The sequence below is a fragment of the Triticum urartu genome, chromosome 3A (genome assembly GCF_056163025.1).
Source record: "Triticum urartu cultivar PI428250 chromosome 3A, HENAU_Tu73, whole genome shotgun sequence".
Taxonomy (NCBI): domain Eukaryota; kingdom Viridiplantae; phylum Streptophyta; class Magnoliopsida; order Poales; family Poaceae; genus Triticum; species Triticum urartu.
The window spans coordinates 162,877,960-162,901,479 of NC_141875.1; the positions used below are offsets into that span (position 1 = coordinate 162,877,960).

General features: G+C 44.8%; 2 protein-coding genes across 2 annotated transcripts; one reads left to right on the forward strand and one right to left on the reverse strand.

The window, feature by feature from the left end:
• Nucleotides 1–2,834: 2,834 nt before the first annotated feature.
• LOC147979041 (uncharacterized) lies at nt 2,835–3,674 on the reverse strand. Its single transcript, XM_087515000.1, has 2 exons — nt 3,160–3,674; nt 2,835–2,910 (listed from the first exon to the last, which is right to left on the reverse strand). Exons 1-2 carry the CDS (start codon nt 3,672–3,674, stop codon nt 2,835–2,837), a joined length of 591 nt encoding a protein of 196 aa, XP_087371126.1.
• A 4,403-nt stretch (nt 3,675–8,077) lies between these two features.
• On the forward strand, nt 8,078–15,283 carry LOC125543476 (uncharacterized). The gene is made up of 2 exons (XM_048706839.2): nt 8,078–8,835; nt 14,967–15,283. Exon 1 carries the CDS (start codon nt 8,221–8,223, stop codon nt 8,818–8,820), a length of 600 nt encoding a protein of 199 aa, XP_048562796.1. The 5' UTR covers nt 8,078–8,220; the 3' UTR covers nt 8,821–8,835; nt 14,967–15,283.
• Nucleotides 15,284–23,520: the final 8,237 nt, after the last annotated feature.

A 23,520-nucleotide genomic window follows, 5' to 3' on the forward strand; every position in this document is an offset into this window, starting at 1 on the left:
CACCATGGTTGACGACGCAATGAAAAAGGCTGCTGACATCTCTGTCACTATCGCCGCAACGTTGACCTTTCTGACTGGAGAGTATGACATGTTCATCCCATATTTCCTAGTTTATGTGCTAGGTGTGTTGCTTTTATCATGGATGTTCATGCTCATGCTTAGTACGTGTTAACATGTTTAAATGTTAGTATGAAATTAATACTGCTACTACTATCATCATAACTTTTTATAAAGGGAAAATTTTGTTTTTGCCACTCTAGATTTTGCCAATTTTCCTTATGCCATTCTAGATTTTGACATTTCACTTTTGCAATGCTTAGCTTTTGACAATTATCACAATTGTCATTCTGTGTCAAAAGCTAAATAATTTTATTTCATTTTTTCCACTCTTTAGCTTTTGAAATGCATCACAATTGCCACTCTGAAAATTTTGCTTTTGCCATCGGAATGGCAATTGTGATAATTATCAAAAACTAGAAATGGCAAAAATGAAATGTCAAAATCTAGAGTGGCATAAGGAAAATTGGCAAAATCTAGAGTGGCAAAAACAAAATTTTCCCTTTTATAAAATAAATTAATCGGGAAATTGCTAGTTTCTCCTGCATGAAGTGATCTTGTACTCGTAACATGTGTGACGAGTGTTCATGCGATTTTAATGAACTGATCCCGTCTTAGCCTTTAGCTCATTAATGATAACAACCTTAACAGACTCACGCAATGCACTTATCTTTCGAGATGAGCACCACATTGCAAGTATCACTCTATGAAAGCATTATCTTTAATCTCTCGGTGTGGGTCTTTAGATTCTAGAACATTATGCTCAGAGATGCTGCCAGATCCAGGTTAAGCTGGACTACCTCGTCTCCTATGGTCTTTGGGCCATATGGAGGCATGATGGATCCTGACACTTGCCGACGGGAGGGCTTCGTTTTTTCATGCTCTTTTGAGTTTTGTTAGGGTTTGTGTCCTGCTCAGAGAGGCGAGGCGGCGACGGCTCTCTGAAGATGGAATAAGGTTCTCCCTGCCTTGTCGCTGTCCCGGTGGTGTTTCTAGCATCACCGGAGAGCGTGTGGAGGTTTGTCTCCGGCGGATCTCATGGGATTCGGTCGGCGTTTGTCTTCGGTGGATCCACGTGGATCTTGTCATCGTTCATCTGTGTTCGTGTGTCTACAGGTTGGATCTTTCCGATCTACACTTCTCTTCATCGGCGGCGGTTGCCGTTCTGGCGCGCTAGTCCTATGGGGCATTAGCACGACGATTTCCTGACTGTCTACTACAATAAGGTTTGCCCGGCTCCGATGAGGGAGGGACGAATATGGCGGCGCACCTTCGGCTCGCTGTAGTGCTAGTAGTCGTTGTTAGGCTGGTCTGACCTAGATGTATTTTTTACTTTTGATGTTCTTTGTACTACCTTAATAGTTGATGAATAGATTGAGAGTTTTCCTCGTAAAAAAATCTTGGTTAAGCCAGTGGCGGAGCAGGGGCCTGGCCCCCCCTAATGATCGAGCAAACATTGTAGGCAGCGGTCTATTAGCGACATGATTTGCAACGTAGAACGTACTTGGGGAGCAACTAGTTAACGAGCGCTCCTTCGGGAGCCTCGCAACGATCAGCGTCACTTGGCGCGCTCTCAGCCATTCGACACGTGTCGCGCTCTGGACGCTCCCTCCAGATTTTGTTTTTTCATTTTTCTGCATGCGTTTTCGGCTTTTTAAACGGTTTTCCCCCGGGTTTTTTCGACGTTTTGGTTTTCTCCCGGTCTTCCTTAGCTTTTCGATCAAAAAAAATTCAAAAAAAAATTTTGCACGAAAAAAACACGTATTTTTTTCGCGAAAGTCATGGTTTTTTTCGCAAGAGGTACGGTTGTGCTTTAGCGAGAGTTACGGTCGTGCCTTTCAAAAACGAAAAAAAATGCGTTTTCTATTTTTTTCGCGAGAGTCACGGTTTTGCTTCTGCGAGAGGCACGGTTGTGCTTTCGCGAGAGTCACGGCCGTGCCTCTCGAAAAGGGAAAAACAAAACGCGTTTTCTGTTTTTTTTTCTTTCGCGAGAGTTACAGTTTTGCTTCCGCGAGAGGCACGGTTGTGCTTTCGTGAGAGTCACGGCCGTGCCTCTCAGAAAGGAAAGAAATACGTGTTTTCTATTTTTTTTTTCTTTCGCGAGAGTCATGGTTTTGTCTTTCGCGAGAGTCACGGTCGTGCCTCTCGGAACGAAAAAAACGTGTTTTCTGTTTTTTTTCCTTCCACGAGAGTTACAGTTTTGCTTCCACAAGAGGCACGGGTGTGATTTCGCGAGAGGTACGGGCGTGCCTCTTTTGGAAAAGGAAAAAACCGTGCTCACAGTTTGGGTTTTTCGCCCGGTTTTTTTCGTCCTGTTTTTTTTATAAAAAAAGTCCGTCAAAACCTATTAACATGGGATCTAGTTTTGAAGATCTCGACGCGACGAATCCAATGATGAAAACGATTCGAGATTTGGACGCACGGTTTAAAAGATAAAACGTTTTGAATAAACGGATCTACGAAAAAAGGAAAAACTCCCAGGTTGCGACAAGTGACGCGCTGCGTGTGCGCCATTTGTTAAGTGGCGCGCTGCGTGTGCGCCACTTGTCGCAACCTGAGGAAGTGGAGTATTCTTTGCAACGAGTACTCCTTAATTAGTGATTTCGATGTACTTGCCCCTTTTTCTATTACCTGAATTCTTGAGAAAGGAAGAAAAAAGGCCCACGTACAAGCCCACTAATTAGGCATTTTTTAAGTCCATACCCAAAAAAAGGCGGGGCGCTAGACATTATCTCCGTGATTAGCACATGCCTGGTTAGGGATGCGCCGCTGCTGTACTAGTATGCCTTTGCCGTCCTCTTGCCGTTGGTCTTTTCTAAGAGCATCTTCAACAGTCGCGCAACACGCCGCGTGCTAAAAATCATAATACAACGTCAGCTTAGTCAGCTTTTGCACGCGACGGTGCACTGGCTTCAGCGGCAGACGTAAATTAAAGCGCGTCCATGCCGCTCCAGCAGGCGCGCTATATTTCAGTTTTTTCCTACTACGATCCGATACATATTTGGTTTTGTAGATAGTTCTTCTACTACTACACTACTCGTCCGACTCGAACTCTGTCTCGTTGATGTCCTCCTCCGACGTCGGAGTGTAGGCGTAAGGAACCGCTCGTCGCCGGAGTTCCAGGAGGACGCATCTCCTAGCGCTTGGTTGTATTTAGCGATCTCCTTCCGCGTTCGCTTGTCCTCGCGATAGTCGGCTCGCTCCTCCTTCCTCTTCGCCCTCTTCGCCCTTCTCTGGGCAAAGAACTGTTCCTCGTTGGTGTCTTCCGGGAAGCGATGGCTCCACAGCGCCATGGCTTGCTCGTACATCTCGGCCAGCCTGAGACGATGCTCCCGCCTCCGGTGCTTGCGACGATCCTTGTCGGTGAGAAGCCACGGAAAGGGCGTCAACTCCTGTGCGTGCTCCCGCGTCCCCACGTCGGCGAAGTTCATGTCCTGACGGGACCGCAGGAGGCGCCACGCCGCAGCGTCGTACGCGCGGGCGCCTTCCTGGGCGGTGTCGAAGGTTCCGAGACGGAGCCGCATGCCGCCGCCCGATCGAATCTCGGCGGAGTAGGTGCCGGACGGACGCACGCGGACACCGTGGTAGCCCGTACCTCCCCGGTGGCGAGGCGGCATGGTGGTACGGTGGTGGCGTGTCGGCGGCAGAGCGCGGTAGAGGGCGATGGAGAGATGGAGAAAGCGGCAGAGGGCGCTGTAATTTATAGGCGCGCCGGACGTGGCGCGCCAAACGTAGCGCGCGAGCTGCCGCCTTTTCCCCCACGCGCGCAATCGTTCCCCGTGCGCGCTAGTTTCCCGCCATCGCTGGAGCGCGCGAAAACGTCCCGCGCGCGCTAAAAAGCCAATTTACCGCGCACGCGTCTTTTAACACGACTGTTGAGATGCTCTAAGAAAGGATCTGATTCAAACGGCGACACAAGCTGCTTCACTCACCAATTCTTCAGGCTGCAGTAAAAAAACTAGCCAAGGATAACATATCACATTGTCTATTAATCTCTCTCTATTCTCATCTTGTATCATGTTGAACTTCTACATCGGAATTTACTTATATTGGTTGTGATGATTTGTGATGGGTCGCTGCGGTAAGGTATAGGCACTTGCAATCGTTCGAAATCTCGGACCCGTCAATGAGGAGGGGTTGGAGTTGATTCTCTAGCTATATGGCAACATTGATCATTTTTTGCAAATTAAACAATCAATTTTCCTAATACAACCACCGATGATTTGACATTCAAACCTATATAAATGGAAACTAAAAGCCAACCATATGGTAATACATGATTATTCTTGTTTCTATATCTTACATTTTAATATGAAAATGGTTTATAGCACAACACTTCATGTCATATTTTAGAATAGTTTGATTATCAACTTCGTCTTCTTGACACGTATCTGAAGCTATTGACCAATTAGCTATCGCTAGACACCCTTCAGCTGCAAACAAAATTTGTGTGTGTAGGCAAAGTTAAATTTGAATGATACTTGAATATAGAATCATTGGGTAGTATGTGAGGCACAATAATTTTTCTGGCTTCATCGTCGTCTGCCCCCCCCCCCCAATGCCTAAATCCTATGATCAACGAACCTTTCCTAAAGACATAGGGAATCATTGGTTATGCAACTGTTTAGCATCTATGATCAACGAACATGATAGGCGGTGAAACATCATGTTGAAAGAGGTTGTGTGTCGTGTACCGAGGTATTATAAGTGATAATAAGCAATGGATGAAGAGGGCAAGCAATGAAGGAGCCATTCAAAGTGCACCAAGGACAGGGGTGGAGCAAGAAATGGAGAAGATCAACAATTCCCTATGTCTTTAGGAAAGGTTCGACAATGCTCCGACGCCACGCTTCGTCGGCTCTGCGGGTGGAGCCAGACCGAACATCATAACTTTGTGAAGCTAACTCCAAAAAGCTACCATGGGTTATAATTAATACAATAGTAGTAGCGAAGGCTACCCAAGACAGACCTATGAATATATCGTTTGAGGAGTTTGAGAAAATTACATGAAGCATGTTGCCACCAAGTGATGCATATCAGTTCACTATATCTTCCATCTCTCCTGATATTCTCTCTCCCTGGCCTTTTTCCCGGTTCACTGCACAAACCCTACCCGCACGACAGTGACACTCCCGACCGCCCCTACACTACCTCAAGGACACTGCCGCCTAGCCGACCCTCTCCCCCCTTCCTTGTCGCCACATGCACTCGGACCTCGTCATGTGCCGACCACAGCCCGTCGACCCCATCACCACACCCTCCCCAAGCTATCCTAATGGGTCATCCTTCCCTTCCTCAAGGTGAGCTTGACCCGCTATGTGCTAGAGCTAGTTGAAAATCGTTCGAAGAAACAAGTTATGCCCCTAAACGCTCAACGAACTTATCGTAGAAGTTGGTTGCTGGCTGAGGAGTCGATAAGTTTGAGACCAAGGAGAGATTCCGAGAAAGCTCTTAATAGGAAAAAAAGAGGAAAGAAGTGAAACAAGGCTACTACGTAGGTCAAACTAGATAATTCCTTGCGCGTTGCTGCGGGATATTTTTGGCTAAAATTTATAATGTGGAGAAATAAAGCGTGTAAAGAAAAATAGTGACTTGCATGTGCATCAAAATATCTCCCTTTTGCGGGGAAACATATCTTTCAAATGTTGTGCATACAAAAGCATTGCTTGGATCTAGTAGTAACAATAGTGTTAATAAAAACATTTGAATGAAGAAGTCTTTCAATGATAACACTTGCCTTTTATACATGAAAATATTACATCAGAATCAACATAGATATAGATGAATGAAAAAGGAATAAATTTAGATCTTGGATCCATGTATATGTGATTATCTTGTTACCTGCACTGAACAACTATACTTATTTATGGAATATCATCAAAGTGCAAGTGATTCTCAAAAGAAAAAAAAGTGCAAGTAAAGCATTGACTATCTTTTAGAACAAAAATAACTAGAGTAGACAAAAAATATTGTTGCCACATACACGAAAACTTGTAGAGAAAGGTCACCTTGTTTAACTGAACTTAAAATGTACCAATATAGCAAAACCACTAATCACTTACTTGCAAGTCTTAAAACAAACGAAATGCCATTATTGAGATGCAAACTAATGGTTAACAACATAGCACAAGTGAAAAGTCGTACAAAAGAAAAAAATTATTCCATCAGCAACTCGATATCTGTCTAATGTAACTTTGAATATGCCATTACGAATACCTTCAACCTGGAAAATAGGATGGTAAGTCAGCATCATACATACTAAAGAAAAGTAAAAGAAACCATCCACATATGAGACTACATCCATGGTTCTTGGCTCAACATTGCACATCTCAATTACCATGCCACACGGGGGAACGGGAGACACCGATGACTGGATCGACCATCAAGGTAGATAAGGGAGAAGTGGCATAAGCAAGTCCACCTGCATAGGAGAATACATGGAGGTGCTGCATAAGGATTTGATGGCAAGATTCATATCAAGAATGGTATTCTGAAGTCCATCATGTGTCTCCTCATATGCCCATTAATTAATGAGTTTGTAATGATTGTTTTAAGCTAAACTACAATTGTATTACTATTCTTGAATTACTAATTTGTAGGTATTTATGTGAACATGACCATGAAGTTAAAATGTATCTAGGTTAGTTGGATGATGAAGCCGAGGCAGATAGGATTTTTTAGGTTTAACCTTCATCCAAGAATCTAAAGAGTTTCAGTCAGGTTACAACTTTCCATGACAAAGTGGGCTAGCTAAGTTCAGATACATGGCATATCTTGGACGGTCCAACCTGCAAAATCTAGAGATCCCAAATTAAGATTCAAGATCAAACTATTATTTATTTGTCATACACTCTTGCAGTAAATCTAGCACAAGAGATGTGGAGTATTGTTCTTGTCATTTGTTAGCAACCACTAGTACAGTTCCCAAATAAGAGAAGCATTTCAAGGCTGCTTATTTTTCTTAGCAGAATGTCTGAAGTTAATTTCAAAAACAAAAGTCTGAAGTTACGTGTGACTTACCAAGTCGAGCACGATGTTGGCGACCTTCTTAAATTCAGAGATTTACGAATTATTGTGCCTAGAAGTGCATCAGTTAATTGTCTCGCAAAAATCTTGTCTTGCCGATGCAGAACTTAAACTATAGGACCGTCGAAACCAAACAGACAATCAAATTCGTTGCATCAGAGAACTGACAGACACATACAAAACATAGGATAAATAATCTGAACACACAAAACGACATCTACGCATTAGGGGAGCAGGCGAATCAGCTCATCGTCGCCCGAGCAACTGCGAGTAGTCGTGAGGGTGGTTCTGCGTGCACATGTTGTATATCCAATCAGCGCAATAAAAAAGATAAACATGAGGCGCCAAGATCAACACCAGATCAGATAGAATCAGACCTAGCCTAGGCATGGCCCGAAAGAGGCGGAGGCGACTTACGTGTAGAGCATTATGAGTCCTCGGATTTCAAGTGCGGTTCTAGCTTGTCCTCGATAATGTCGATGAGCTTGTTGATGTCCATCTGCATGAAGTTCCACACATTCTCCAGATAAATGGTCTTGCAATCCTACCCTTGCCAAGTCGCCATCACCCCCCGTAGCCGCCGGTTCTCTTCTCTTTGGCGGTCACAAACCCTAAAGGAGGTTGGGCTCAGTTGTCTGTGTGGGGCTTACGTCGATTGGGGAAGAGAGAGAGAGATGGTTGGGGGTGGGAGCGGGCAAAGATTATGATTAAGGGTTTTGTCTCTAACGTTTCAGATGGAGAAAGTTCGCTTCCGCTTCTGCGGGGTCCAGGAAGGAGGAGCGAACAGGAGGGGCGTCAAGCAGACACGGGGTTCACTCTTGCCGCAGATCTTAGCAACATATGGTCAATCAAATGGCAAAAAAAAATTAAAATGATGTGAAAGCACGAGAGGTTAGAGAAACCAGATGATGAAAATAAACTATTTAGATATTATAGATAGGACTTCCGAAACACCATTTTAGATTTCCATGAAGAAGCATTCAAAAGAATTTTAGTACCCATTCCACAGAACTCAAATCAAACAACGCTCCAGTCTGGCTTCTTCCACCTCCTGTCCTTGTGCAGTCCCCCTGTTCGCCCAGCCTCCCGGCGAATCCAAATCCCTGAGAAATCTCTCGCGCCGCCTAGCTGCCTCGGATGCTCCCGGCCTCGCACCCGCTGCTCTACGCGTGCGCCTTCCGCGACAGCGCCCTCGTCGCCGAGCTCGCCCACGACCCGGACGCCGGGGGCGCCGGCACCGGCGACCTGCCGGCGCTCGCCGCCGCGCTCGCTGCTTCGGCGCCTCCGCACCACCGCTACGTCACCCACTCCACGGCGGGGCGGGCGCACGCGCTTCTCCTCGCCCCGCCGCTCGCGCTCGCCGCGGTCTCGCTCGCGCCGCAGCTCCCGGCGTCCCACCTCCTGCTCTTCCTCCGCCGCCTGCGATGCCTCCCCGAGTTCAGGATGCGCGAAGAGATGGCGCGTCTGGCGCTCCGCCTGCCGTTCCCCAACGAGGAGGCGCTCGCGCGCGAGGCTGCTGACGTCGCTGCCGCTGAGGCCGAGGCGGAGGAGGCGACGCGGAGGGAGGCTGAGCTCGCGCGGGGGACGCCCAAGCGGGAGCATGGAGCTCGCGGTGGCGCCGGGCGGGCGTGGAGGCGCCAGCTCTGGCTGATCGTCCTCGTGGATCTCGTGCTCCTCGGTGTACTCTTCGCGGCCTGGCTCGCCGTGTGCAGGGGTTTCAGCTGCATTGGCCGGTAAATAGATAAAAAAAAGGTATAGACGTGCACATCATTTATCTCTCGCTTTATTGGTTCCAATGTGGAGAGTGTAGACTGTAGAACCAGAGCCATGGTTAGAAACACAGTGAGTTAGTGTGAACAAATAATGGTTGTGAATTGGGTTCATAACGGCTGAGCAAAACTATGGCCTGAATCTCCTCTACTAAAGGGAGAGGTCATGTGTGTGTTCAGCCGTTGAGGGTGGGAGGGTGGGGTTCTGAATTCATGAAGTTTGTGTCAGTTGCGTTGGAGGATCTGGGCACAGTTACAGATATTGTGAGATGGCTGCAAGTATGATCATGAAATGCTAAGACAGGCAGCACAATGTGTGCAAGTTGGCAGATCCGGCTTTTATCTTGTGTTACACACAAATATACAAATTCGTTGCATCTCTTGCTTCAGCAGTTTGTGTTTCCAGTAGTTGAGGAGGCTGTGCTCAAAGTTGCCAGGGTTAAGTCTCTAGATTGGACCATTCTTCATTTGACTGGAAATGATTGTAGGATCTGACAATAATACAGAAGCTACATATATTTAGGTACTTTGTGATATTTATTTTTGATATACGAAAATTGATTTTGATGAAACCTTTTCATACAAGCTTGTGTAGTTCAATTCAGTATCAAACTTATTTAATTTATGTTATCCGTATTGAAAACATTTTCCTAACTTATAACATATGACGAGGACATAATAATGTAAGCAGTGAAACTTAGAGCTAACAACGTTATCAGTTCAATGACATAGTTAACAACTTAAATTAGTATGATTAGATTCTGTAAAATCCTGATTACCAGATCGTGCAAGCTTTGTTGACTGTCAGACCCTACGCTCAGTACAGTGATCCTGGTGAATGTGCCTGTTCGATATCATGCCAAGTGCTTTAGGTGAGCTAAAATGCGGGGCTGTTGTGTGCGTCTGTCTTGCAGCTGTTCTGTCGCCATCAGCAGCAAAAATGATGCTGGCTTGTGTAGATATGCTCTCCTCTCAAGTCTGAACATCCACCATCCATTATCTGGGTACTTTGATGAAAACGTTGTCCATCCACAAGCTATTGTACACCTGCCTAGATCTCAGCTTTTGATAGCAGATGATAGCATCATCATTGCTGGACATGATGAGACTGGCACCAGATGAATAGGTTATGGTCTCTAAGAGCACACATTAGGCAAGGTGGGTCTCCTCCATGTTCTGTTTTGCAGGCGATGAGGCTGTAGTACATGCACTTACCTCCTACAAAGTGGCAACCCAAACTGGAAACATTAGTGCAGAGTAGGATGCCCTAGTAATATTTGTAACTTGTAGACCGCTTCCAAACTGGAGCAAAAGGAACACTGGTAAAATGGCATTATTTCAGTTTAGTGCCAAGTGAATCGTGCAAAGGAGTTAAGTGATGAGTTGACAGCTACCATTGATAGCTTCACTGAATCTGTTGTAGGAGCTGTTGTTAAGATGAAAGTGAAAACTGCCCTCGTAGTATCAGGTCTTTTGAGATATGAATATAATGTTAGACTACAAGTTGTTCTCTGTGACGAAATACTGGCAATGACAGGATATGGTATTTCAGCTTTTTTAGATATGTTTATGTTTGTTCGGTTGACTTGATTAATGTTGCAAACAAATACTTGTTCTGTTGAGTGGTCATTCAAATGCTTGCAATTAGGGCATGTTTGGTTGGTATCCAACCAAAGATGTGGATACTGCTCATGGTTGCACAGATGTGTCACACCACATTTTCTCACCACTATGCCTGCCTGTCATAGACCTCTATTTTTGCCAAACTTTGGCTAGGTTGTGGATACAAGTTATCCTTGGAAGGAAAGATAATTCCGAATCCACTTTGTCTATGAATAAGAAGCTATAATTAATGCAAATAAGGCGCCCTTGTTTAGTTCCATTTCACTACTTCACTCCCATCTAGACCTAAGAAAGACCCGATGTACTGAAATTCCACTAATATACAAAATGTATAGTGTACCGAACCTATAGAGTTAGAACTTTGGATTAATAATTGGTGGAGTACCAGGCAATCCGAAATTCTCTTAACTGATATTCTAGAGAAAAGGATTCTAGAAAGCTTCGTAGAATTAGAAGAACTTCCTCTCTTGGACGAGATGATAAAAGGGAAACTAAAGACACGTGTACAAAAACCTCCTACTCACACAAGGAAACAATATTAATAGTAAGTAGTCTAGTTAAATTTGTTTTTTCATTGCACCCACTTAAATTCAATAAAGTAAAAAAATAAAATCAAAGACAGTTCTCGACCAAAGAATCCATGGTGGGAGAGAAAAATAATATAAGAATAGACTATAGTAAAAAGTAAATGAAAAAAAAGTAAAAGGATAAAACCAATGAATAGTTCATGCTTAAACATCCCACGAGATGCTTCAAAAGTGCATACAAATTATTCTAAGAATAAGGATCGCTATCAACCAAATATACCCTTACGATGCTGGTATATGATATCTGGTAATATGGTAATACATGCGTATATATAGGTCATGATTTCCTTGTTTGCAACTAAAGGGCAAAACTTCTAGTGATATAATGCAGCTTATTTTGCGGAGAAATGAAATAAAATGTAAGCCAGCAAATGTGATCAACAAAGATACGATGCTTGCAACACTAAAGCAGTCCATTCCTAACTTTGACTGGATCAACGATAATTCTCAGGACCGAAGAGTCCCCCAAAGGCCACATAAGATACTTGAGCTGATTTGGTTGGAACTCCCTTGCAGTGGAGTTTAGATGCATGATAATCTTTACTTTTCATGACCTCACTTTTCTTTGGGAATGTTTTTAATTAGAATAATATGGAATCTTCTGGTTCCCATTTATTCTCTTGGCACCATCTCAACTTTACTTTCGTCTATTTGCATATGAGTTATGCAGATATCATTAGTTGATGGTGGATCCTAGGGGTCATGTGAGGAGGAACAAAATGAAAGAGAGCGATTTGTGCAAACTCAGCGAAGCATGAAATAGAAAACTATAGTGTGTGTAGTACCTAATAATCTTATTGAGCTTCTCATGTGCAGAGCTTCTTATGCAAGTAAACTTATATTTGCACCATAAATCATGTCTCGTCACGATTTGTGCTGGAAATAAATCTAAACTAAACAATGTGACACGAACTAGTAGATCTGTTTCTGGCATATGCCGCCCTAGTCCTAGTGTGTCAGCCTTGCACGCTGACCACAATGGTCATATAACTCCTACCTACTGTGTCCCAGAGCCGCTCAACAGACCCTCGCAGCCTCAATTGTTACCGAAACAATTGTAACTGCTACACATGTTATTCCTTGTGCTGTGTGTGTTTGAGAAAGACAAACAGTATCAAAACCACTTAAGTTCACCCAATTCCCGGGCCAGCACTTTAGAGGAGCACATGTCAAGATCTCTGCTTTCTTTCAGCAACAGGGGAGAGCACCTTGAAGACATCTTATGTCCACTTGTCCTATTCCCAGTTGTATAGCTTAGCCAACTTTTATGGGCCTAGTAACTCATGTTGCCCTCTCTACTTATTTACCTCCTGTCTCCTACATAGCATATGTTGCTTCGACACTAGTCTGTATATCATGTACTCCCTCCGTTCCGAATTACTTGTCTTGGATTTGTCTAGATACGGAGGTATCTAGCACTAAAATGAGTCTAGATACATCCGTATCTAGACAAATCCAAGACAAGTAATTCGGAACGGAGGGAGTATTCGATAGATGATCAAATGCAGGGGTGGAAATATCACCCTTCTTGATAAGCAAGCCATAGCTCATTCGTGTTTGTTACTGGCAAACTAATGTTAATACCACATATATACCTAGTCCATGCATTTTTAGGATATACGATCAAGTCCAGGGGTGGAAATATCTCCCCTCTTCTTAATGACAACTCCATAATTAGTGGTTTGCGTCTTCTAAAAATAAGCAAGCCATAGCTTATTTAGTGGATAACTTGGTTCAATACTCTGCATGGAATTTCATGTTTTGTCAGTGGCCCAATAATGTTAATACCACATATGCGCCTAGTCCCTGCATTGTATGTAGAATATATGCGATCGACTCCAGGGGTGGAAACTTCTCCCCTCTTCATAATGGGAACTCCATAATTAGTAATATGCGGCTTCCAGAAATAAGGAGGCCATAGCTCATTTCGTGGATGCCTGGGTTCAACACTGTCCCTGGAATTTCATGTTTTGTCATTGGCCAAAAAAGATTAATACCACATATGTGGTGTTTGGTACTTGACCTGTTATGACCGGGCAGACTTATGCCCGTAGGAGGCCCACTGGGCAGGTTTAGTTAGGGGCTTAGCCCGCAAGTTATCCATTTTATTTTCCATCGTGGTTATATATACTAGTTGTAAGACTCTATGACAATCAAGCAATAAGAATAAATCTATTGCCCGGCTCCCAGAGGGCCTTTTTCACTACTTTGACCCTTTTAGAAAACTTTCGCACAAAATGAACTCCACACAAAACTATTTTATGATCTGACCCTTTTGGTAACGCCACAAACCGTGGCGTTTCTTCTCTATTTAAAAACGCCGAACTAGCTAGCGTTGCTCCATTTCATAAGTAAATGAAAATATGAGCAAGCTACTTGCAACGCCAACACCCATGGCGTTTCATGCATGGGCACCAACGCCAGCCATGCTTGGCGTTTCCAGCAACGCGAGATACTTTGGCGTTTCTGCCCTGCCACGTAGCTTCCCGACCAGGCCAGCAACGCTGGCTAGCTCGGCGTTTTCAGATAGAGAAGAAACGCCACGGCTTGTGGCGTTGCCAAAAGGGTCAGATCGTGAAATAGTTTTGTGTGGAGTTCATTTTGTGCGAAAGTTTTCTAAAAGGGTCAAAATAGTGAAAAGAGCCCTCCCAGAGGAGCCGGACCCTAACCCTATCGGCCTCCAGCCCTTGCGCCGCCGCCTCCTCTCCCTTGCACGACGGCGCCCTGCCGCCGACGACCGCAAGCAGCACCACGCCCAACCCCCTCCTTCCCCTACAACCTACGCCCTAGACCCGGTAGGGTCCTAGCTCCTAACAATTTGGTATCAGCTAGCTTCGGTTCGATCATGTCTTCACCGCCACCCAACCCGTCTCTTCCACTGCCGGGATCCTCCGTCGCGCCCGCCCCCGCCGTCCTCACCCCGGAGGAGGTGTCCGGGGCGCTGCGGGACCTAACCCACATCTAAATCATACATGGCTGTTCTGGCATGGACCTAACCCCGGAGGAGGTAATGACCGAGATTCAGATGCATCTGTCTGTCCTAGCTCCTACCATGACCATATCTAAATCAGACATGGCTGTTAACTATGCATATCATATCGTTACAAGTATACCTATGCTCAATAGGTGATAAGCAAGGCGGTGGACAGTTATTCATTTATGTTTAATTTTATAGAGTATATTAAGAGCCGTTAGATGCTCGCCTGAGGTGCGTTAGGTGTTGCTTTTATATTTGGACTGGTTTGTGTCACCGTGTGTTGGAAATTTGATACATAGACACATGTCGGCGGTATGCCAGAGCTGTTTCCAACATCGGGCACAAGATTTTGTGGTGTGTAGATGCAACCCAAGATTGGGTCATCTAGCTAATTAAAAAGAGTAATTGTCTTGTTGTGTAGAATTGTTATGTACTAAAAGATAAAATGTTCAGGTCACATCAAATATTCTTACAGGTGGCAGTTTGCATGTGCATGCAGATATTCCAAACTAAAATAGCAACAGTTTGTGCTTGTATTTATTCAATTTTGGCAATCCTTGTATTGTACACACCCTTCCATACCTATGCTTGACAGCATGCAAATTGTGAAGTCTTTATTGCAGTGCCCTTTTTTTGGTCTAATGCAACCAAGTGTTGCACCATCTGTTTTGTACCATTCATTTTATCTGTTTTGTACCATTCTCCAGTGCTACCAGAATTAGACCTTTTTTCTAACAATCGAAATTTTGACTTTGAGGAGATGACACCAAACTACCATTTGATTATGTGGAGTATAATGCAAATGTTTTTGGATTTCAGAATATCTTTGAACAAAAGGTGTTAAGAAGCTTAGAAAGTAACCTTGTTTGAACTGAATGTTCACACTACTGTACCATATTTTCTTATCTTTTTTTCTGTCCTCTGTAGGCTGCCCAACTTTCAAGTGAAAATATGGAGGTTATTGACAGAGTTGTTTCTCCTGATGCATGATTAATCAAAACTGATGGTGATATCACCATAGCATAGCCAAACTCTGCCAGAGATTTACAAAGCAAAGGGAAGGCACTCAACACCCTATAGTTACCTCCCTTGTGGTATGGAACATGTTTGAGAAGCGAAGCCAAATGAGCTTGCTGGACTTGTTATGTTTGAATTTGTTGGTTTGGTTGTTGAGGACACCTGTACACGCAGTGTAATTTGTTTGTTCGTTTTTTATACAAAGCAAATGTTCTTTTGTTTTCGCAGCATCGGTCTCCTCTTTATCACTGTTCTGGCAAGGACAGGCAGATGCATCTGAATCTCAGCCATTACCATTGGCAGCCCTATCTTTCCCCTTAGTTTTTGCTCTGCTTTTTTACAAGTGCCCTGGCCATGTAAATCGCTTCAATCTTCACCTGGGAGCTCCCTTATTTTCAATACCGCTGTGTTGCAATCTGTTAGAACCGTGATGGGATCTGCACACAGATGCTGAGGGCCAATGCCTTCTTTTTTTTCCTTGTGGGAAGAAGACCAACGCCCTTCATCAGTACCAGTACTGATACTACCTGAACTGTCTTGCACCTGGTTATTTCAGACGGACGGGCAAGTTCAGCACTGCGTTTTAACAACTTCGCGCGATATCAAAGCTGAACCACTTCACACATCCCTTTTGCAGACCAATGCGTTGCAGTGATGGCAGTGACAAGTCCACGGCATGGCGCCCTGCTGCCAAGGCCACAGATGAATGCAGCAAGCGGGGTAAACGCAAGCGGCAACGCCGATCGCCCGCTTTACGCCGGCCAGTTCCGCACCGTCACTTCAAGCGCCCAGAACGGGGTCGGCAGGCGCACATTGCCAAAGGGGAGCCGTGTCTCCGGCGATCGGATCAGACCCTTCTAATCAGAACCCAATCCAGGAGGCACAGCGGAATCGGCGTCGTTTCTCCGCCATCAGGTCAGTTCTCGCACCTAACCAACTCTGGGGGGCGGTGCACATGCAGACGCAGACATGCTGCGGGCACATTTCCACCCATCCATCCGTCCCAGGCTTGAGTTCAGTTCAGTCCTATAGATCCTATGCTAGACGGAGGGAGGCTTTTACTCCCCCTATATATATCTGCTGCGCCTCACTCACGCTCGATGCATTGCTCGTGCACATGCAGGAACAGTGCACATCCGGGTAGGGGCCGGATTCAGCAAGGCAGCCTCTGCGCCGTCGCCGTCGTCGCTCTCCGGCGCGGTGGCAGGGGGGAAATGAGGCCTCGGCATAGCCTGGTTGTGCAGAAAGATCTATAGACGATCATCCTCTAATACTAGCTTTTGTGTGTTGAGAAAAATGATCTCTACGTGGCTAACTGATTTTGGTTTGTTTGTACGTCCCTGGCACTTGGCACTGGCAGGCACAGCCGCACAGGTTAGGAGTCGAGATCTGGGGGACCATGCGCAATGTGTGAACGTGCAGATAGTGTTGGATCCAACACCCAGACTCCTGGCAATTAACAAGATGGCAGGGCCTGCAATTCGGTGTCCCGGCATCCAATGGGCTGTTCCTCTCCTCCCCATGCTTATCAGCATCCACTGCAAAGGGCCCCGGTCGTCTACTCATGATAAAACTGAGCTCAAACACACAGCCATTAGGAACCAAACCATAAAATACATATATTGGGAGAAACGGCATGGAAGGCGCCGAGAAAAGGCGTCGCCGCTTTATTCCGGCGCACAAAAATTGCTGCTCTTATAGAATGAATGAAATATAGGAAAGGAACCCACTGTGCGCCGACAGGTGGAACGGTGTCAAAAGCCTTAAGCCATCCTTTAGTGGTCAGAGATGCAAATGCCCCTGTATTACATAGAGCCTAACCTAAGCTTATTTCATGATTTCTTTTCCTCCTTCATAGTTTATAGTTTCCCAAGCCCCCCTCCACTATCCAGCCCTTTTGGCCATATAATTATCTTGTGCCACGCCAAACACTTTGCTTAATGCATGCTCACATGTATGTATGCATCACTGATGAAGAAGCATCCCAAAATCAGAGAGAGCTCGCTGGATTGGAGAATCGCTCGATCGACAGTATGAACACTTGGCATGTTATTCTGTCGGAATTGCGAGAGGAGATTAGTTTACTGACAGTTGCGAGTAAGTGCTCGCTGCTTTGAATCAAGAATGTGATCTTTGTTATTTTAACCGTATGAGATATGCAGTCTAGGATGTAGAGGGGGACAGATTAGGAGAAACTTGGAAGCATCATGGAAAAATTACACGGTAGATCGGCGCGACGCCGAAAATGTTTTCTGTTTTGCCAAGTGGAGCTTGATTGGCACAGGAAATGTGGTCAAGATTGGTACAACAAGTTGCAGGGCATATTCTTTTGCCAATCCTATAGGAGCTCCCTTCACCCTTAGGCTCATTTCTTAATTTTATTGCCTGTCAATTCATGGCTTAGAAGAAGCCATTAGGCTGCCTAGAGCATACTTTGCCTCAAAGCTTAAAAAAGTAGATAACACTGACATCCTTCCTGCCAAGACTTGAAGTCAATCTAACCCATAGATGCCAAAATAGTCACTAAACTAGTACATTTAGCTGTACAAACTTTCCTGTACATAGTAGTCTCGTCCCAAGGATACATAGGCAGTTGGTGAGAAATTACATCCATCTTGCAAGCCTCTACTGAATATTGTATTTTTCTCTGAAATGTCATTTTCACCAATATATATATTCAGTTATGAAAGAACAGATAGTGAACTCCATATATTCTACAAACTTTGGAAAGATCAATTCCATTGTGAGGTAACTTTGAACTACTCGTGAGCAATGGGCTTAATCAGAGAGCATCTTGTTTGTGACAAAATGATATACTGTATATTTTTTGTGTTTGCTAGTCAATCTCGCCGCATTTGTCTTATGATGAAAACACATTAATTAGAAGCCAATGTGTTCCCTATATGCCGATGCATTGATGTGTTCAAGTACCATATATATAGGTGGCAACTGAACTGTTCCATTTAGTTAAGCTAAGGTCAGTGTCATGGGTCAGTGAGCATAGTGCACAGCACTATAATTAAACAACCATTATGGTGGATATAAACTAACATCATGCAGATTACATTAAACATGGGGGGACCAAGACATTGCCAGATACAAGGCAGGAAAATTCCCGTATAATCCCGCAGCAAACGACAATTCGGGTACATTTCCTATTCTGTGTTAATCACCAAGTGGGAATGTTTAATTTCTTGGGATGTTGTGATGCACTTGTTGCTTGTGTAGACCTTGAATTGGCTCTCTGCTGTCTCGTGGTTTGCCTACAACACGGATGATTTGGCTTTAGCAACAGCTAATCATGGTGGAATTACAGATAAACTTCCTCAATTGAGTACTATATGTATTCATTGGTCCTCTACATGTGAGCGACAAAGATCCATAGGGTATCTCGGACCGATTCTTGGGTAGTTATAGCGAATTTTCATGTTTCATTTTAGTAATATATGTGTGCATGTGTAATCTGATGTATTTTTTTTCCTGTGACGACGATGCTTCCAGGACGTGAGGGAGATGCTATGTTTTAACTTCTAGTATTTGTTTCCAAGAAAATACTACTTGTTAGAAATTTGTCGCACACATGTTGAAGACTTGGACATGTATATGTTTGTTTTGTTTTCTACTCTCTAAGTTCCAAATTATAAGATATTCTAACTCTTTTCAGAATCCGATGTATATAGACATGTTTTAATGTGTCTGTTCCCTCATTTTGGTCTGTATGTAGGCCATATTGAAATATCCAAAAATTATTGTAATTCAAAAGGGAGGTAGTACTTGGCATCGTTCTACCCTCTCATATTTTTGCATGTGTATTGATGTACTAAAGCGGGCACCCGGGAGCCATTTCGCCCTCTGGTATCTTGCATATGTACCAGTATACTTTAGTGACACTTGAAAAAAGAAGAGGGGATTTATGAGAGAACACGAATAAAGAGTAGCGGTGTAAGGGTTACTTTTGTTCCAAGAATTTTAGAACTGTGTGAGAATGGAAAACCAAACACTACATATAGCTTAGCGGGTTACTATTATATTAATGCTATCACTTGATGAGTAGTATAGAGAGAACGTACGATTATGACAAGATATCATTATAGTAAGCTCATTTGTGGCAAAAGCAAGTATGGTTGTTTGATACCGTTAGTTGATTCCACACTGCCGTTAAGGTTTTTCCAACTGAACTTTTCTAATATGGAAGTGCACTCCAGGAGCTTTGCTTTGGTAAGCAGTCTCAATGATGAACCTCTCGATTTACTGTTGATCCAGCCAAGTTACCTTTTTGTGTCGTTTCATGAAGGCGTCTTTGGTCTGGACACTGGACGTTCAAATCAATACGAAAAATAAAATGAATAAGTAAATATGAACCTCTTGATTTACTTAATTGTGCAATATTTAAAGTTCAAACTCATCATGTATATTAACAAGTAGCAGGCACATGGATAACATCGGAATTGTTTTATAGTTTATATCTTTTTTCTTTGCGGTCGTAATTCTATATCTGTTGAAGACCAACATAATAGTTCGTAATGTACGTAGATTGCGACAATGTTTTAAGTTCTTACATGTGGATATGTAAATAATAGGAGCCATTGAGTGTTCTTCTGTTTGTGGTAGTAGTAATTATTATCATCATTATGAACACTAGTATATTTTCTCTTAATAAATCTGTCTGGCCAATCCTAGGAATTCTAATAAAATTTAGAAATATAAACTGTAGGAGAATACGAAGCCCAACTAAAATATCATCAAGTTTTTATTAGTGTGTACATTAATTATACTATATGTCAAGGAAAATTACAATTAAGCTCTAAGGCTTTAATTGTGAGTAAAAGATCCGTGAGTTTCTCTAAAATAATGTATATGTGTTGAAGTGCTTGTATAATCCTTAAATGTGTGATGCATACAATTTTAGTTATCACGGATAGCCAGCTAACATTTGTTTTTAAGTACTAACCTCATGTAACCATCATTCCACATTTTCATCCTGATTTTATATTAAAAAAATGACACAGTAGGGGCCTTCCCTACTGTTTTTGGTTTTAAAAAGGTTTTAAAGGTTATTTGCATTCTTTTTGCTTCTTATTTGTACCGAGTTATCCAGATTTGTGCCCATATTTTACGTGTCTTATTTGCACTGTGAAACATACTTTAATATTATAGATCAGCAACATCTATATGCATCTCCTATTATTCTACCTTCAATCAATAATGTTGCACATGTGGTTACATTTGTTGTATCACTACTACTAGGCATTACTGAGAGAGTGGTAGTTTGTCATAACCTTGCACATGAAGTCCGAGGGTGGACATTTGAAATCCCCCTCCAGAAGAAAATCTTCGAATATGATTCCGTCGCCTGGTTCTAGGTGTGGAGTAGAGTGGCTAGAGGTAGAGCGCCAAAATATCAATATGATAAAAGAGGTGAATTCACCTCAAAGGGGTTCTTCACTTGCCCCCCCCTCGGGCTCTCGCGACCGCGTCGCCCCCGCGGGCGACCGGCCGCGCCCCGGCTCCTCCTCCGCCAGCTCCCCCTCTTTCCCCCCTCCCCGCCGCCATCGCCAGCATTCGCCGCCGGGCCTGGCCCGGGTGACGCTGGTGGCGGCGGCCCCCGGCCATTCCCCTCTCGGTTGCTCTCCGGCGCGGGGCAGAGGACGTCGGGGGGTGTTCCCTAGGCGGCGGCGGTCCGGCGTGCGGGGCTTCCTGGCGCGGCGCGGGAGATCGGCTGGACGGCGGCGTCGCCGTTGGCGGCGGGGTGGCGCGGCGGCGCGGCCAGGCGGCGCCCGCTCGGCCCAGATCTGGGCCCTTCGGGCCCCATCTGGGTCTGGGCGGGCCGACGGCGGGGCGGGTCGACGGCGTGGCTCCCAGGAGGCGAGGCGGCGCGGCCAGGCGGCGCCCGCTCGGCCCAGATCTGGGCCCTTTGGGCCCCATCTGGGTCTGGGCGGGCCGACGGCGGGGCGGGTCGACGGCGTGGCTCCCAGGAGGCGGGGGAGCGACGATGGGCGTTGGGGTGCTGGCGGTGCTGGCGCTGCCCTGCTGCAGCGTGGCCGACGGGGCTTAGCGGGCCTGATTCGGGCCTGGCCGGGCCAGGGGTGGCCTGGTATGCCCTGCTGCTGCGTCCGGACGGCGACCGCGGCGGTGCCGGAGGCTCAAGCCTCCTGCACGACGGCAAAGGAGGTGGTTCCCTCCCGCGCGGCTAGGCGCTGCTGCTCCCATCGTCCAACGCCTCCTCCTCGTTCTCTTGGCCTCGTGGTGGCGATCTCAGTGAGGCGGCGTGAGTGGCGTTGCAACCGCGGTGGCGCATGCTGGTGGGCGGTGGGCGGCGAGCTGGTTGGCTGGCTTCGATTCGGTTGGGCAGTGGGGTTTGGAGTTGGGAGAAATCCTTACCGGATCTTTCGGCTCCGGTGCGGTGACGCCTGCGGGTGCCACCATTCCTCCCTGGAGGGTGTCGGTGGTCTTCATTTCCCTCTTCCCTCTGTGTGCCGGGGGAAACCCTAGGATACGTCCGGGCAGCAGCGTCGTCGGCGTCGTTTCCTTCCTGGAGGTGCTGCTTGGTACACGGAGGATCGGAGCCTAGGATCGTGGTGGGTAGATTTCGGAGGGCGCAGCGGTTGTAGGTCATTCGCGTCTGTCGAGCTGCCGGTGCTGGCATTCTTTCTTTTTTTTTCTTTGGCTTGTTGTGCTGCTCGCCCCAGCGTTTGCTTTGTAATTGATGTTGGTGTTTTGGAATACAAAGCGAGGGAAAACTTTTTTTTATAAAATATCAATATCTTCTTTTGCAGAAAAATGCGGTTTACCATGTCAGGTAAGTCTTTCTTGCCCATGGAGGCGGCGGCCATGGCGGCCAAAGGGAGTGGCCAAAGCTAGCGAAATAAGATGTGAGGCCACATGGATTAAAATATCGGCATAGAGTTTTATCAGATTTTTTACAAACTTTGAAAGTCGGAAGCATAGTTTTTATGTGGTTTCTACTGGATATTTTCTTAACGGAAAATAGTACTACCTCCTTTCCAAATTATAAAGCTTGCGCATATCCCTAGATTTATATTAATCAATATAAGATGAGTTGTATAGTCTAAAAATCATATCATTAGAAAATAGACGATTTATAGTTTGGGCAGCCCGATGCATGTAGCTCCTGCTTGCGCGGGGTCCGAGGAAGGGTCTGATCACTTTGGCTTTATAAGATGAGTTGTATAGTCTAAAAATTATATCATTAGAAAGTTGATGATTTATAGTTTCTAATGATATATTTGCTGTGATATATAACTTGTATCACGTTGTTCTATTTGTCAACCTAGAGATACGTGCAAGTCTTATAAACTCGAAAGGAGGTAGGTGTCAACCGGAAATCTGATTAAAAACTCGGTGAAAATCACACCATATAATAAGCTTTAAAAAATATTAAGAGAAAATATACTGCATAAGGCAAGCGCCGGCCCCGTCCCCTGCCAACGCCATTGCTCACTGTTGGCACGAGAAAACAAACCAAGCCGAGATTTAAATCCTTGCGACCCTTTGATAAAAATAATAATACAAATCCATGTCCTGAGCGTCGGAGACATGGGTTGCCCACAGAAAAGGCCTCGGGGCCCCATGCATGCGTCACCTACTCGTCATCTTTGTTTCCTAGTTCAGGTCATTGGTGACGGGATTTTCTACACGCAGTCCCCTTGGCCTTGCCATGCCCAGCTGATCCTGTGGTGTATCCGATTCGGCATCTTCTAAATGATCCACTGTTACTAAACATGTCAAGATTTGATATTTCCTACGTAATCTGTCTAGCTCACCAACTTTCTGAAATTAACTACATCACCCGAGAATGATGCAAGTATGGGTGTGCGACACTAAATTGGAAACATATACTATAATACCCCTCTGTTCAAAAATAGATGACCCGATTTTGTATTAAAGTTTGTACAAAATTAAGCCATCTATTTTGAAACGGAGAAAGTTTCTATATAAACTAATATAAGATGTTTTAGGTCATTAATGGTACTTTCTCTGTTTTAAAATAAGTGTCGCCGATTTAGTATAAAATTAATATAAAATTGTACTAAACCAGTCACATTTGTTTTGAGATGAAGAAAGTATCATGTTAAGAAAAGATAAAGAAAGAATCCTCCTGCAAATGGCACTTGGCTCCGAAAGGAGACGAACTGGAGCGATATGTTCTTTCTTCACGTTCAGAAACGGAGACGTGCATGCATGCATGGAAGCATCCCTCCACAGTGTGTGGTTCAGCTGGTCGTGATTTGGCTCCAACACGTGCGCGTTGTGTTTATTTTGGGAGCAAATGGCTGAAAAATTGGCATATATAGTATAGGTTGTTACTTGTTGATATGACATATTTTCCTTGTTAGAGCAATTCTAGCAGATCCCGCATCCCGTCGACCAGTAAAATGCGTTTGCAGTTCGCGTAAAATGGTCTTTGCGGGTCGGCGCGGACGGCCACAGATGCAGACTCCTC

Coding starts and splice junctions, on each gene's coding strand:
- LOC147979041 (XM_087515000.1), bottom strand. CDS start 3,674: ATGCCGCCTCGCCACCGGGGAGGTACGGGCTACCACGGTGTCCGCGTG. Junction 2,911..3,159: donor TGGAACTCCGGCGACGAGCG/GTTCCTTACGCC, acceptor TATGATTTTTAG/CACGCGGCGTGTTGCGCGAC.
- LOC125543476 (XM_048706839.2), top strand. CDS start 8,221: ATGCTCCCGGCCTCGCACCCGCTGCTCTACGCGTGCGCCTTCCGCGAC.